Source organism: Halyomorpha halys, unplaced genomic scaffold, assembly GCF_000696795.3.
Source record: "Halyomorpha halys isolate HHAL.00 unplaced genomic scaffold, Hhal_1.1 Scaffold128.1, whole genome shotgun sequence".
Lineage (NCBI taxonomy): Eukaryota > Metazoa > Arthropoda > Insecta > Hemiptera > Pentatomidae > Halyomorpha > Halyomorpha halys.
The window spans coordinates 2,003,218-2,017,743 of record NW_027110898.1 but is presented as its reverse complement, the minus strand read 5'-3'; the positions used below and the strand labels follow the sequence as shown (position 1 = coordinate 2,017,743).

At 29.2% G+C, this 14,526-nt stretch overlaps 1 protein-coding gene across 1 annotated transcript; it reads right to left on the bottom strand.

Annotated features, from left to right (window-relative positions):
- Positions 1-5,110: 5,110 nt before the first annotated feature.
- Positions 5,111-13,621, bottom strand: LOC106678191 (synaptic vesicle glycoprotein 2B). The gene is made up of 8 exons (XM_014416573.2): positions 13,463-13,621; positions 9,675-9,796; positions 8,217-8,458; positions 7,969-8,147; positions 6,972-7,216; positions 6,734-6,893; positions 5,350-5,477; positions 5,111-5,225 (listed from the first exon to the last, which is right to left on the bottom strand). The coding sequence occupies exons 1-8, from the start codon at positions 13,561-13,563 to the stop codon at positions 5,152-5,154; spliced, it is 1,251 nt and encodes a 416-aa protein (XP_014272059.1). The 5' UTR covers positions 13,564-13,621; the 3' UTR covers positions 5,111-5,151.
- Between the last annotated feature and the right edge of the window lie 905 nt (positions 13,622-14,526).

The window sequence follows — 14,526 nt, the reverse complement described above, 5'->3', positions numbered from 1 at the left end:
AATTGACATTTTCATCTCATTCCCTTAGTTATATTAATATTTTCCGATACTCCTACATACTGGTCTAACAATACTAATTGTAGTCCTAAATTATTCTGATTAGAACTCAATTTATATCGACCTAAACAAAGACCATAGTCCACAAACACCAACACTATAATTAATCGCAGGAAATCTCTTCTGTCGGTTTAGTTAAAAAATGCTACGAACAAAAATTAAAGACGACTGAACAAACTACTCCTGAAATCAGTAATGAATAGCTCCGGAAAGTGTAATTCCGTGTGAGTGTAATTATAATATAAATATATCATAGAATGAAGAAGAAGTGCTGGCTAAATGCAAGAGCCAAAGAATTCTTCTTGTAAAATTATCATCATCAAAAGAAAATAATTAGGCCCGAAACAGAAGAGACTGAGGTTAAGCAGAACTTCAAAGACTTGTTTTACTAGAGCAACTTAATCTAGTCAGACTTCAGATCGGCCATGGGTTGATAAATAGGTAGATTTGAAGCCAGAAATTTTATTAAAAATATAAATCCTGCATAATAGTGACATATAAAAAATACAAGTAAGTTCTTTCATTACTAATTTATTACTTATCTTTAACTAATTGAAAATAAGAGTTCGCTGGGAAAACTATAAGTAAATACTTGCAAATGAAGTAGATACTGGAAAATTTAACACTTCAACTTCAGTAAACAGTGATATTTTATTCATGTAAAGTCTTATAAAACACAAACGTTTGTTACTTCCTTTGTTTACCAAGCATTTGTACATGTCTTGGATTTGCAGTGAGTGGCAAACGTGTAAATCCAGCATAGCAAACGACCATGTCCACGCGCTTGTTTTGATCTTTTGGCTTATTACACTCGATCTATTTCGATTAAGAAATATGTGTTACTTAGTAGTTATATATTAGTAAATATATGTTAAGGTAGATAATGTTAATTAATAGAAATAGTACTACATACCTTCCTCCTAAAATTATGATCATGAACTTTTTAATTTAATTACCTAGATATATAATGTCTTCATAAATATGTATTTGTGATATGTTAAATAGAAAATAAACTGATAAAGTTAATTAACAAGATTTGAAACAATGTATTTCCACGGAATCGATAGACATATAAAATGTACAATCTTAAAATAGAGTTAATTAGTAAATATGAAGATTAGCGAAATTCTTTAATTAATTAAAACATAGAGAGCAAGAAGACTCATCAGTTAGCAGTTCTAAAAAAATGCAAATTGAAAACAAACTTGTGGACACTGCAAAAGTGCCCTTTGATTTGTACCCAAAAACCGACACCCAACGAGTCGGCCACAAATCCAGCTTTCGCATGCACGAATTTTCCATTGTTTGGGAAACGTTTAGAGGCACCTTAACAATTTTAAAGTTTGATAGTTTAACACAAGATGTATTATTATTAATATAATATATTTATAACAATAGTTTTCCAAACGTCCAAAATATTTAGTTTTCATTAAAAAAACCATGGAAAAAAGTTTTGTGCCAATTTTTATCTGTCAACTGGCGCAGCCAAAAAGAGGGGAATGTGTAGGGGTGTGTCACAACCTGCTTGTATTTAGGTACGTGACGATTTTTTATAATAGATTTCAACTTTTATGGCTTTACAGGAGATGATGTGTATAATTATTAATATAATATTTTTAATAAAAACATTCCAAACGTGCAAAGTATTGAGTTTTGATAATTAATACACTAAGTTGTGATAATTCTTTGGTGCTAAATATGGTCGATTGTTAGATATAAAGCGTGTTTCATTTTTTTTTCAACCTTGAACTGACTTAAATTGTACATTAAAAGTTAAAGAGGCACCTTTAGCATTACAGAGTGTACTAGTATAGTGACATAAACATTAGTTGATGATTCTCCACAGAATCATCTGTCAGTAAACCTCAATGTTTAGCAGTCCCAAAATCTGGAGGGGTGGAGACATCAAAATTAGAATTAAAGAAAAACTTTCCCCTATTATTATTGGCGCGACAGACGGTGGAGATCCAAGGCCTCGCGCGATGTACTAAGCAAATGCGTCGCGCATTTCATGACGTGGTTTTCATAAGGAGGGTTCGCCACTCCCACGTCTATTTTTGTGAGTGCCACCCACCGGCTAACGGACCTCACAAATGCCCGGGTGGAGGTTGTGAGGGAGTATTGTGTAAATATATGCTTGAAAAAATCCCGGGTAGATAAGGCTTTAAAAAAATCCGGGGACTTGAACTCGCAACCCTTGGATTGGCAGACTGGCTACCGTCAGTATTGACATAGGATATGGTGTTAATTCAAACGTAAAAATTCAATTAAGCCTACCCCAAATTTGATTCCGTGTCTGAGTGTGGGTCTGTAGTCAAATTTGTGTTCCTGCATAATTGATCGAACCTGTAATCCTTTTTTTTATGTATTGAGGATTATGTTAGAAATGGTTTAATATAAAATTCATTAACTACTATCACTTACTCATAAGAAAAAATAATTACACTGAAGAAGACATGCTCAAATAAGGCTACCCGATAGAAGAGGCTTTGAAAAAAAATTATAGCCATTAATTGAATGTTGCAAATTGTTTCATTAGCAGCAGGTGGATGTTACACTTACATATGTAACATCTAACCATTGTAAATACCAGCATTGCTCAAGAGACAGGGGAAGGTGGGAAGAAATGAAATAAAAACACCTATGTTTAAACAACAACTCGTCGCCTTGATTTCATCCTTAAATTCAAATAACTAACCTTGAAATATATGTAATTGCGTACCAAATACAAATACAAAGAAAAATGAATTTTCAGAAACTAAAATAAGAGGTTGAAAAAAAAAAATCTGTTTAAAAATGCATAGTTTTCTTACTTTCATATCTTAGACATTTTTATATCCATAGAGATGGCAGATAATTAAAAATATAAATTGTTGTCATGAACGAACACAGTTATTGAGCGGAAACTATTCGATTGACGATTGTGACTGAATTTTTATTGACAAAAAATATTAATGAAAAAGTTTTTAGACTTTAGTCGCAACTAATATGAAACAAATAATGAGAAAAAGTTTTTGGCCATTAATTGCGACCGATAATGATAACAATTTTTGGCCACTTTAAAAGACTAATTAATAAATCTTCTGTCGTTATTCATAATTAATATTTTAGTTGGAGTCGTCATATACGACTAAAGTTTAGAATAAAACTTTTTTTTGTGTTAACATATTTCAAATTAATATGATAAGTACAGTAATCATATTAATTTGAAATTATTATTTACTTTTTTTACATAAAATTATTAGATTATTTCAAGTAGTTCTTTCAACGTTCTGAAATTGGTTATGTATTTTTAAAAAAATCTTTTATTTTTTTCGTTCATTTGTAATTTAAAGTTGCCTATGAATTATACATAATTATACTAAGTATTAAGACAAGAACACTCCTTCTTTACAAACTTTATTCTAAAATTACTAAATTTTTTAAACTAAATTCAAGGCATTTATTAGAATGGAATAATCATAATTTGTATTTCTTCCCTGCTTTACTTTAATTAGAGGAAACATTGCATATGATAATAATTATAACCTCTTTTTTTCTTAGAAAACCATAAGATTTAATAGAATAGTGATCTTATTATATATAATAAGTTTTTATTTTCATTTTTATGTCTTAAACCATGTCTATAATTTGTTCGTGCAACAATTTATATTTTTAATATCTTCATAATCTTCCTCAATGTAAAATATCTAAACTTCATAACATTTATACTAGACCTTTTCCAAGCTAATCCTCAATTCCTAGATGTCTAAAACCTAAAATAGAAATAGAAATTTTTGATTTTGAGGACATTAATTTTTTTTTTCTTAAATGAATAAAAGGCTTCTCTAAATTTTGTTGTGGGGAAGCCAAATTGAAAAATAAATAATCACAACCAATCAATTAAATGCTAAGAATAATAAAAATGATAAAAGATGAAGCAAATAAAATTATAAGAATAATCAATGATGATTTTCAGGATTTTAATTTTGTGAGTTTGCTTTTCAAAAATCAAGAAAAGTATTTCTTGTAAATGTTAAATTTTTTTTTGTTAATATTTGCAACTTTTTAAATATTAAATGAAGTTATATTTTAAATAGTATGTTGTTTGTTTCTGTTCATAAAGCAAAGTTGTTTAGAGTAAAAATTATAAAAATTGCCAATTTGTTGACTTAATAATTAAGTCGAAGAAATTAATAACTGTTTCTATTTTTAAAATATTTCATTTATAGTTAATTAATGTCCTGTATTCTCTTATGGGGTATACTCTTACTTTACTGATCAGTATATTTACTACTGATGATAAAAAATATGTAATAAATATGATATGTGTCTAACTGCAAAACTCACTTTTTCGACTTGAGTAAATTTTCTAGTTTAATATAAATATCACTATATTATATTTTATAGTAGTTTTAGCTAGCAGAGCAGTCCCTCCATACTCTATAATAAACAAAATGGTGCTATGTACCAAAGTGCTACCCTGCCCACAGCGGACCATTCTTAACTCCTTAAAATGCCTTCAGGCAATACAAGGATAAATATATGTTGCCAGGATATATGTACTTGTATTATATATATATATTTCTATTTGTTTCAATGGATAAAGAGGGTATGAAAAAAAAATTATAGTATATATTAGCATGAAAAACCTCTAATACCAATAAACAAGGTTTTAAACATGAGTTATTCCTTGAAAATGTAATTTTGTGTGACTAAATTATATAAAACAAAATATTGCAAATTTAAAAACCTTGTTTGGTTAAAATGAATTGTTTTCGGATCCATCATATGTAATAAATACAATAAACAGATGCAATCTGTGAGATGAATCCCTGAAATTAGGGGAATTGCTATTTGGAAATAATATAAATATTATTTGGAAATAAATCCATAGTATCTGAATATTATAGAAGGTAAAGGATTGGAAATTGTTAAAATGAATTGAAAAGTTAATATATTATTAAGATAAGCTGTATAATCATAATATAATTGTTATTTACATAATAAAAAAATATAAAATTACAATACAAATATATATAATTATTTTATAAATTATAAAATTAAAAAAATCAACTCATACAAATTTATCTTTTATTATTTATTAGTTTGATTTTAGGAACTTTCAACACCTTGTGTCTTCTTGCGACTTTTCTTGATTGGTATTAAAATGCATAAGATGCCAGTCGCTTAAATGAAACATTGAAACCAACATTAGTGCAATACAGGAAAAAAGTTTTAAAACGCATTTAATTTATTAAATTAAATTGATGTTTACTACTAATAAAATGTATATATTGAATTAAAGCTTACCTATAATTATGGATGCTATTCCGAAAAATCCTGGTTTGCAATGATTCTGAAACAGTACTCCCATTATCTGACCTCCTAATGCAGAACCCAATCTTGCACTAGTCATTATAATTGAGGCTGCTGCTGATCTGTCATAAATATTAATTTATATTAATAAACACTGAAACTAAATAGACTAAGCTATCAAACAGATCAAAGAATCTATGCATTTAAATTACATTATTTTAAATTTAATGACATAACAGCAAAAAAATGTTTGTATACTATTTTTATTGTTTGGTCCTTTAGTGGATTTGTATCCATGTTGGAGACCAAGCTACTGTCAAGTTTTTTCATTGTCATTAAATATTTTGTTCCTTCTACTCATTTATTATAAATGAATTGGAATATTATAAAATATAATATTATAAATGAAACATCTAATTATTTAAAATGTAAAACCTCACGTTTTGAGGAAGTATAGAATTTTTTGTTTTTTTTATTGGTTGATTATAAAATTACAAAGTTTGCCACTCACTTGAAGATAGTGGTGAGGCCTAGTGAGCCTTTATACCAAACAAATGGCCAGAATCTCTAGGTTAGAATTTTAATTAATTTTCTTTTTTCTTTTAAAAAATGGTGTAGATCAGTGAGTAAGGCACTGCACTACAATTATTCTCGGCCTGGCTTTCAATTCACCCGGGCAAATAACTATTTATTCTGTTAAGATAATTTTAATTATTGGGTTATTCTGACTCACAGCTCAGTGGGTTTGGAAGCCCTACTGGAGCACAGCCAACCCAAGCATTTATAAAGAGGGTATCCTTAATTGGGGAGAAACTTGATGGTTGGGTGTGATTTTGAACAACTCACCTCCATGCACAACTATAAACTGTGTACAAGAAAAAGTACTGCCTTACAAAGTACTGAACCCACTCGCTCATCGGTATATAGTAGTACACGATTTTTATTTGTGTGGATGTTTCCTTTAATCCAAAAATTAAGGTTATTTCTCAATGTCTACTCTTAATAATACCTATACCATAGTAGATTGTTCTAATTCTTAAAAAGTTTCAGAAATATGGTTCTAACAAAAATGTTTATGTCATTTTTGATAAATTTTGTAGTTTGTTCATATTTTACTGTGTGGACAACCACTTTAACATATAAGTCGATGTGGCTAATACTCAGGAACATTTCATGAATTCATAAACTCATTGTGTTAGGATACTTGGGCAATGTTTCATTACATTCTGAGGAACATCGGATAAATCTTGACCTCAGTGGTGATACTGATAAAAGTGGGCCTTATATATCATGTAATAACAATCTTAATAATTAAAATTATTCTTAAATGCTGATAGTAATTATGAATTTATTCTGTTTTTATACCAAAACTTCTTACCTCAATTTGGTGGGAAACAGTTCCACAATAATGCTTATTATTACAGGAAACATCACAAATAGAATCACTATTATAACTGCGAGAGAAACAGTGAGGGTATATTCCAATGTTATGAACACACATGAAAAAAGTATTCCAGCACTTAGAAACATGCTCAAAGCTTAAAGGAAAAAAAAAATTAATTCAAATGACAATGATTAAAAGAATTATAAGATTGATAATTCATATTTTGTCTTACACAGAACCAGTTTCTTGTTCATCCTACTTGCACAAAGTCCTACAAATATGCATGCAATCACTTCAACTAAACCAAGCAGAATCCCAGCAGTAAGAAATTGATAGTTAAGTTTACAGCCAGTGGTGTCTTCAACAACATTATTTTGCATAAGGTTACATAAGCTTGTGTTGAACTCATCATGGGTTAGAGAGAAATGCCTGATTCTACTAGTCATCTCAGGGAACCATAGAACCAGAGTATTACACCTATGAAAAAGTATTATTGGTTGAAATAATTTTTTTTTTTATTTATTAATTTGTTACTTTACAGTAAGTTAAATTTTTTCTTATTTTCCTGCATACTTAACTGTGTTAAGGATAATTGAGGCAACATTTTCATTTATTTAAAAAAAAATCTAATATCCATAGAGTAGTTGAGTATATAGGAAAATAATAAAAAACATTGAAAAGTAAATGCTGGAATTTACTGTAAATTTACAATTTTAATTTTAATTTGTTATATAAAATTTTGGAAAGTGGCATTTACTTACAGTACCCCTGGCATATGCTCGAGGTACTGTTGTTGGTACAGAAATTCCCCTTTTTTCTTCTTCTACTGCTGAGCAGTGGAAGATGCCTGCTTGTATAGTTGAACCTTTAATTCCAAACCTGTACCAACTGTCACCTTCCTCTCAAATCTCTCTGAGGCTTCCCTGAGGTCTTCTATGAACATTACTAACCTGGGAGTTAGATCAGCTGATACAAAATGACAATACTTTTGCTTAGTATATATCTCATATATAGGTAGGAAAATGAAAATTTGACTATTGTCATTGCCACCATAGAAAAGCAATAATTATCAGATTCATGCATATTATAATTTAATTTATTGTTCATTATTATTAACAAGGAGAAATCGTTAATTTTTCTAATAAATAAAATTAAAAGTGAAATAGCTTCACATTAATTCAAAAATGAATTTTGTTTGTATTGGAAATATTTTAGAATCTAGTACTCACATTCCGTTTTCACCAAAAAGAAGTGCACAGGAAATCAAAGTGAACCATATATATTCCTTAGAGAACAATGCTATAAATTGTTTCAGCATCATCTTGCAGTACTTGAAGAACTGATTACCACCATTTTGGTTTGCGAAACTCTCTTCTTCATATTCATTATCCACTTTTAAGCTTAATATCTGAAAAATAAAGTAATATTTAGCAATTTTATTCTACTTATGTTATTATTATATACATTTTTTACTTACTGGAAATTCATTCTCATTGTTTCTATGGTTAATTCTGTAAATTATCCTTAAAACTTTCATTGCTTCATCCTGTTTACCCTGACTTAAATAAAACTTTGGCGATTCTGGCAATCTTGAAAGAAAAAACAGTGCCAATGAAACAGGTATTGATTGAAATAAAATGTAGAGGCGCCATGAGGTAAATGTGAATAAACCAAAGATAGGCAAATCAAAACCAAGTGGTAAAATAATCCGGGCCATTCCTGGAAATCATAAAATTTTGAAAATAGTGATTTATATGTATAAAAGATTATTGTAAATATAAATAAATTAATGTGTTTGTTTTACATACTAGGGGAGGCTAGTGGGATCATCAGTTTCTATGAACTTTTTTTTTAGTGATGCCAGGTCTAAAAAAAATGTTTACATAATTTTAGAATTTTTTTATATTATGGCATACCTCCTTTGTTTTGGAATTATTTAGTGGGTATTATACACCAATCAATTTGTTTTTTGTGTGGAATAACTAAAAAAAAATATTGATTGTATTAAATGAGTTTAAGTGTGAACAAAATTACAAGAACCAAAAATCCTTTCCCATATAGTATAGTTATTATCACAATTTCTATATTTCAAAAAATGCTATTCAGATTTGTTTCTAGCATCCTCAAAAACCCTCAAACATAAATTTTCGAACAAAATATAAAAAATATTTTACCGATATAGTATTAATTAATTAAATTATGACAATAATGTATCCATCTCATTGATTTCAGCTGAATATATTTAGTTTGAACCGGCCAGGTAAAATATATTTAATGAACCTTTGGCCTAATATGTGGAAAGTTATTTTTGGTTTTTCGTGATTTATTTGAGTATGGATTTGAACTCGTTTAAAACAATTGATAATACATTTTTGTTATTATAAAACCGAAAACAAATTCAATGGTATACTGTTGTCCAAATTTGCCAAAATAAGAGCACAGTATTAAAATAATTTGCCTAACTGACCTAAAAAAAATAGGATAAAATATTTTTTTATGAAAAATAAAGTTGGTATTGGTTCTTGCTCTTCAAAAAAACCTTCTACGTACTAAACTGAGGACAGGTTTAAGATCTTCTAAACTGCAAAGAATGGTAAACTGTGCCTTTATAAACAAATTAGAACTTAGTATATATGCCTAATACAAACCACACTCTGCTACTAACTTCAAGGACCTGGGTTTAAATCCGGCTTTGGTAGATTGTCTTTGTTCAGAAGTGAATGATTTGTTTTTAAGTTAACAAATTGGTGGAATTTTATTTGGGATGAGAGGGCCCAAAAATAAGTTTCCCTCCCAGCTTTGAATTGTCTAGGTACACAATGCATCTGAATGAGACTCTTAGTGGAAAAATGATAAGTGCCAAATGGAATAGTAAAGCAGTTGATTTAAAAAAAATAGATACAAGATTAGATATAGATGAGATAAGAGGTCATACCTGGGAGATATACATTTGACATAGCCATCAATGCTGTCATTCCAAGCAGAGCTTTAGCTCTGACAAGCGGTGGGCAAAATTCTCCGACGTAAACATACACCGGTGTCAAAGTGCCAGTCAAACTGAAATAAAAATTATGGATGTGTAAGCCAAACATTTTAGTAAAGTTCATTTATATAGAACATAACATATCCTAATTCATTTATTAATTAAATCTAATGTTCTGAGAAGATAAAATAATTATTAACTAATAAAATGTTTCTTGACAATGATTAAATATCAAAAGGGAAAATTAGGCCAATTTGAAGATGACAAATCAAAATTTTGACTTTTAAATACAGAAAAATCAAAAGATTTCTTTTAAATTAATTTGTTTTTTTAAAATCTGACAGCACTTAGTCAGTTTTTATATTGTATATTTAGTAACCAGTTATGGATAGTGAATCACTAAATGGGAGGAAATTTATACTGCAAGATAAAGTTCTTATTTAGAAAATTGCATATTTATTTAAGATTAAAGACATAAATTTTAAGATAGTAAAGATTAAGAAATAGAAAACAGTGTTCAGTTTCACCATTTCTAAATCATAAGGTCATTGACAAGTTTATTTATGGGAATAAAAAATAACTGCCTCAATGGTATATTGTTTTACCAACAAGGTATGATAAGTTAAGTGAATTGATTTTAAAAATAAAAAGAGTAACCTAAATGTGGCCCAGTTCCAAATTGATTTCTTATTACGTGATTTAATTCTATTGAAATCTAGAAGCCAAATCTGAAATTAAATCGAATTTGGTAGATTCAGTACTGCTGGTTTGAAGCTGGTTAATTGTTGTTTGAAAGTGGTATAGTGAGTGTTTTCCGACCTGTTCAATTTACTATTTACAGTACCTATATATTTATTATTGTGAAAATAATTGTGATAGGGTAAATGTATTTACTTGTAATATCTAAAATTAGTTACATGTATTACAGTTTCCCTTATGTACGCTATCTGACAACTTTTTACAGACTTTTCAGGTTGTAAAATAAGTTCCTAGTGTTTTTTATTATTTCAATTTAATCCTCTCTGTGTTTATAAAATCATGTTTACTTGGTCAATAATATTTACATATTCTAAAAAAGGATTAGTTAAGGTGCTTTTATGCATGAGTTTCAACCGAGATTTCTTATCTTTAAGTGGTATTTAGCTTGCTCCAAATGGATGAGAAATAAATTCATTTTCGTCATTTAATGACTTTTTATTTCGAAAAGGAAAATTCGCTGCATAGACGGTTAACAAAATTTTCAGTGTGTATGCCGATGATGCCTTAGGAGAAAGCACCGTCCGTAAGTGGTTTGCTCGCTTCAGAACCGAAAATTTTGACTTGGAAGACGCAAAGTGCTCGGGTCGCCCTTCAACTGTTGATGACCAAATTCAAGCATTGGTCACAGACACCCCTCACTCTACGACATAGTAGTACAAGAGCCGGGAAGAAAAAAAGGCAGTTATCTCACCCCAATTTTTGATTACTTTAATGAAATCTATGTATAATTACTAGTCAAAATTGATGAGTTTGCCAAGTATAGGTAGGGGGAATAAAAAATGGCGGATGTTTCAAAACCTTAAAAAAACCTTAATTTTTCATTGGGAGCTCTATATCTTAAAAACTACCAACAAAACAAGAAAATCTGAAAGAACATTATTTAAAGAAGAATAAATTTGCTGAAATATGAGCCATAATAGAGCTATTTACGTAGTTCTCGAGATATAGCCTTTTAAAAATGCAACTTTTAATAAAAATGTACTGAAATATCAGTAGTTAGTTAATTTATTTTGAGAAATCTATATCTCAGGAACTATGAGACATGTAGATGTCTATTAGCACTCAAATTAAAGCTAGTTTAATGGACTATAAATAAGTTTATGACCTTTACCTTCGTAGGATTAGTAGTTTTCATAATATTTGCTAAAATAAATTGATTTATAGTTGCTCGGACAATAAGTTAGATTTATGAAAAACCTCATTTCGGAAACTATTAGACCTACAGATGTTTGCCAGCACTCAAATTAAAGCTGGTTAAATTGACTACAAAATAGTTAATTATGTTTATCTTTGTAGGAGTAGTAGTTTTTATGATATTTGACATAATATACTCACAAAGTGTTAATTTATAGTTGTTCGTATAAAATGTTGGATTTTTGAAAAAATATATCTCTAGATTCATAAGACGCACATATATCTGCCAACTCTCAAAATAAAGGAAATTTAACTTACTATAAAGTAGTTTATGACACTTATCTTCGTAGGGGTAGTAGTGTTTATGATATTCACAAATGAATATAAATTTGGCAAATAAAAATTTGTCCGAACAACTATAAATCAATTTATTTTAGCACATTTCATGTAAACTATTACTCCTACGAAGATAAACATCATAAAATACTTTATCTCTCATTAAACTAGCTTTAATTTGAGTGCTAATAAACATCTGTACGTCAAATGGTTTTTGAGATATAGATTTTTCAAAATAAATTTACTAACTACTAATCTTTCAGTACGTAACATACAACATTTTGTATGTTGAAATGTTGCTTTTTAAAAAGCTATATCTCGAAAACTATTGAACGTAAATAACTCTCTTCTTTAAATGACGTTCTCTTAGGTTTTCTTGTGTTGTTCCTACTTTTTGAGATATAGAGCTCCGAATGAAAAATTAGTTTTTTTATCGCTTTGAAACAGCCGCCATTTTTTAATTTCCTCTACCTATACTTGGTAGACTCATCAGTTTTGACTAGTAATTATACATAGTTTTCATTAAAGTAATCAAAAATTGGGGTGAGATAACTGCCTTTTTTCTCCACTTGGGCTCTTGTACTATAGAATTATCCTTAGTTACCGTAGTTATCGCAGAAACGCTTAACATATCTCCTGCAAATGTCTCAAATCATTTGGAGGCTGTGGGATATGGTCTTCGAAGTGATATATGGGTTCCTCACAACTTGACGAAAAAGAATTGATGTGATCCCCACCCACCCTATTCACCAGACCTTGCCCCAAAAGATTTTCACTTATTTCGGGCCCTTCAAAACTCTCTTAACGGGAAACACTTTAATTACCTCCAGAACTGTAAAACGCACATAGAGGAGTTTATTGCGCCAAAATCTAAAAAGTTCTGAGAGGACGGAATTAAAAAATTCTCTGAAAGTTGGCAACATGTAATAGATCAAAGTGGGTTATATAAAATTGATTAAAAATATTTACAAGAATATGGTAATCATTTTCGGAATCAACAATTATATTTAAAGTTCTGAAAGACCTATTACTTGAAAAATGCTTTGGTTTAGATTAAAAATTAAAATTAACTCTGAGAAATAGTATTGTGTTTATAATATCAATATAATTTTAATTCATTCTACAGTAAGATTTTTTTTCATTTTTCATGTAACAAAAGTTTTGAAAAATGTTTATTACAATTACAGGTGGCATGATCCATGAGATGTCCTTACAAGAGGTTAGTAAATTCAGTTAAACCTATCAAAATATATATAGAAGGTGGGTCATAATTAAAACTACTGAACCTAATAAGACCCACAACTTTAATTTACAAAAATATATTACAAACCAATGAAGCTTTTGAAATGGAAAGTTTAACCAATGTGAAGCAATAAAACAAAAAACTTCTTTATAGTATGAAACCGGTTTATGCTAAATAATAAAATAATAAAGTGGTTATAAAAAATACAAAAATAAAGTAGCCTCTATTAGGTAATTTTACTATATATAATAGCCATGTAATAACTTACATTAAACCATTCATAAAGAGAATTATTCCCAAAGCTATAGTGTTAGGTGCAAAGGTCCATAGTACAACAATCAGTAGAGTCCCAGACTGGCTCCAGATCATTACACGCCTCCTTCCAAAGGTGTCCGCTAGAAAACCAAACAACTGGGCCGAGAATAACATACCTAAATAAACATACATTATAATATTTGCAAGTTGTTTTATTAGCTATTCTAGTGGTGAAATAGAAACAAAAAAACTTATTGCATGCAATTTCATGCATCCGGGAGTACAAATAACAGAAAAGTTATCCGGCCTGGGAGGTTTGCTTTTATTTCGTAATGGCCCCACGGAATGAAAACTTGATCCTCCCATTCCAATCAGAATAAGTTGTTACCTGTAGATAACACCCATATGTCGGAAATGATCAAGAAGAGGGTTAAAAAAGTAACTTTTACGGAAGTGTTTGGTGATTAAGAATATTATTATGATTTTGAAATAGTCTAGGATGGTAAAAATTGAACCGAAATTGAATTATTATACATTTAATCCATGCAAACTCTGTAGACTTTCAAATAAGGCAAAACTTGAATAATTATAAGAAGATAGACTGAAAGTATAAAAACGAATTTTAAAGCACTATAAATAATTAACCAATGGTTATTTCTATTGATAAATAACAAGCAGTAAGTGTCTGGTGTCACTCATATGGCTTTTCTTATCGCTGAAATTGGCCTGATTTTTTTTAAAATTTAATTTTGAACACTAATTATTTATCAAATGAGCACTTGAAAGTTCCGGAAGACGTTTAGTTTTGAATTATTTGGAAAACTTATTTAAAAGGGACGAGTTTCGATGGGACCATGCCCAAAATATTTTTAAAATGCTGTTTGTATATAAATATTTTTTTATTGTTTCTAAACTAAGGTTTAGAAACAACTGAGGGTTAGGAGAAAATCATCATCTGGAAACGTGGCTCTTGTATTACCCAAATATGTTATAAATTTAGAATAAAAGAACTTTTGTTTTATTGTATATTTCACATGCGTTAAAGTCCTACGCCAATTCTATATGAAATAGATGAAC

Excerpts from the sequence above, each read along its gene's own strand:
- LOC106678191 (XM_014416573.2), bottom strand. The coding sequence starts at position 13,563 with ATGATCTGGAGCCAGTCTGGGACTCTACTGATTGTTGTACTATGGACC. Across the intron at positions 9,797-13,462 it reads CTCTTTATGAATGGTTTAAT|TTTGACTGGCACTTTGACAC; the intron begins GTAAGTTATTAC and ends TTTTTATTTCAG. Across the intron at positions 5,226-5,349 it reads AATAGCATCCATAATTATAG|CGACTGGCATCTTATGCATT; the intron begins GTAAGCTTTAAT and ends GTTTCATTTAAG.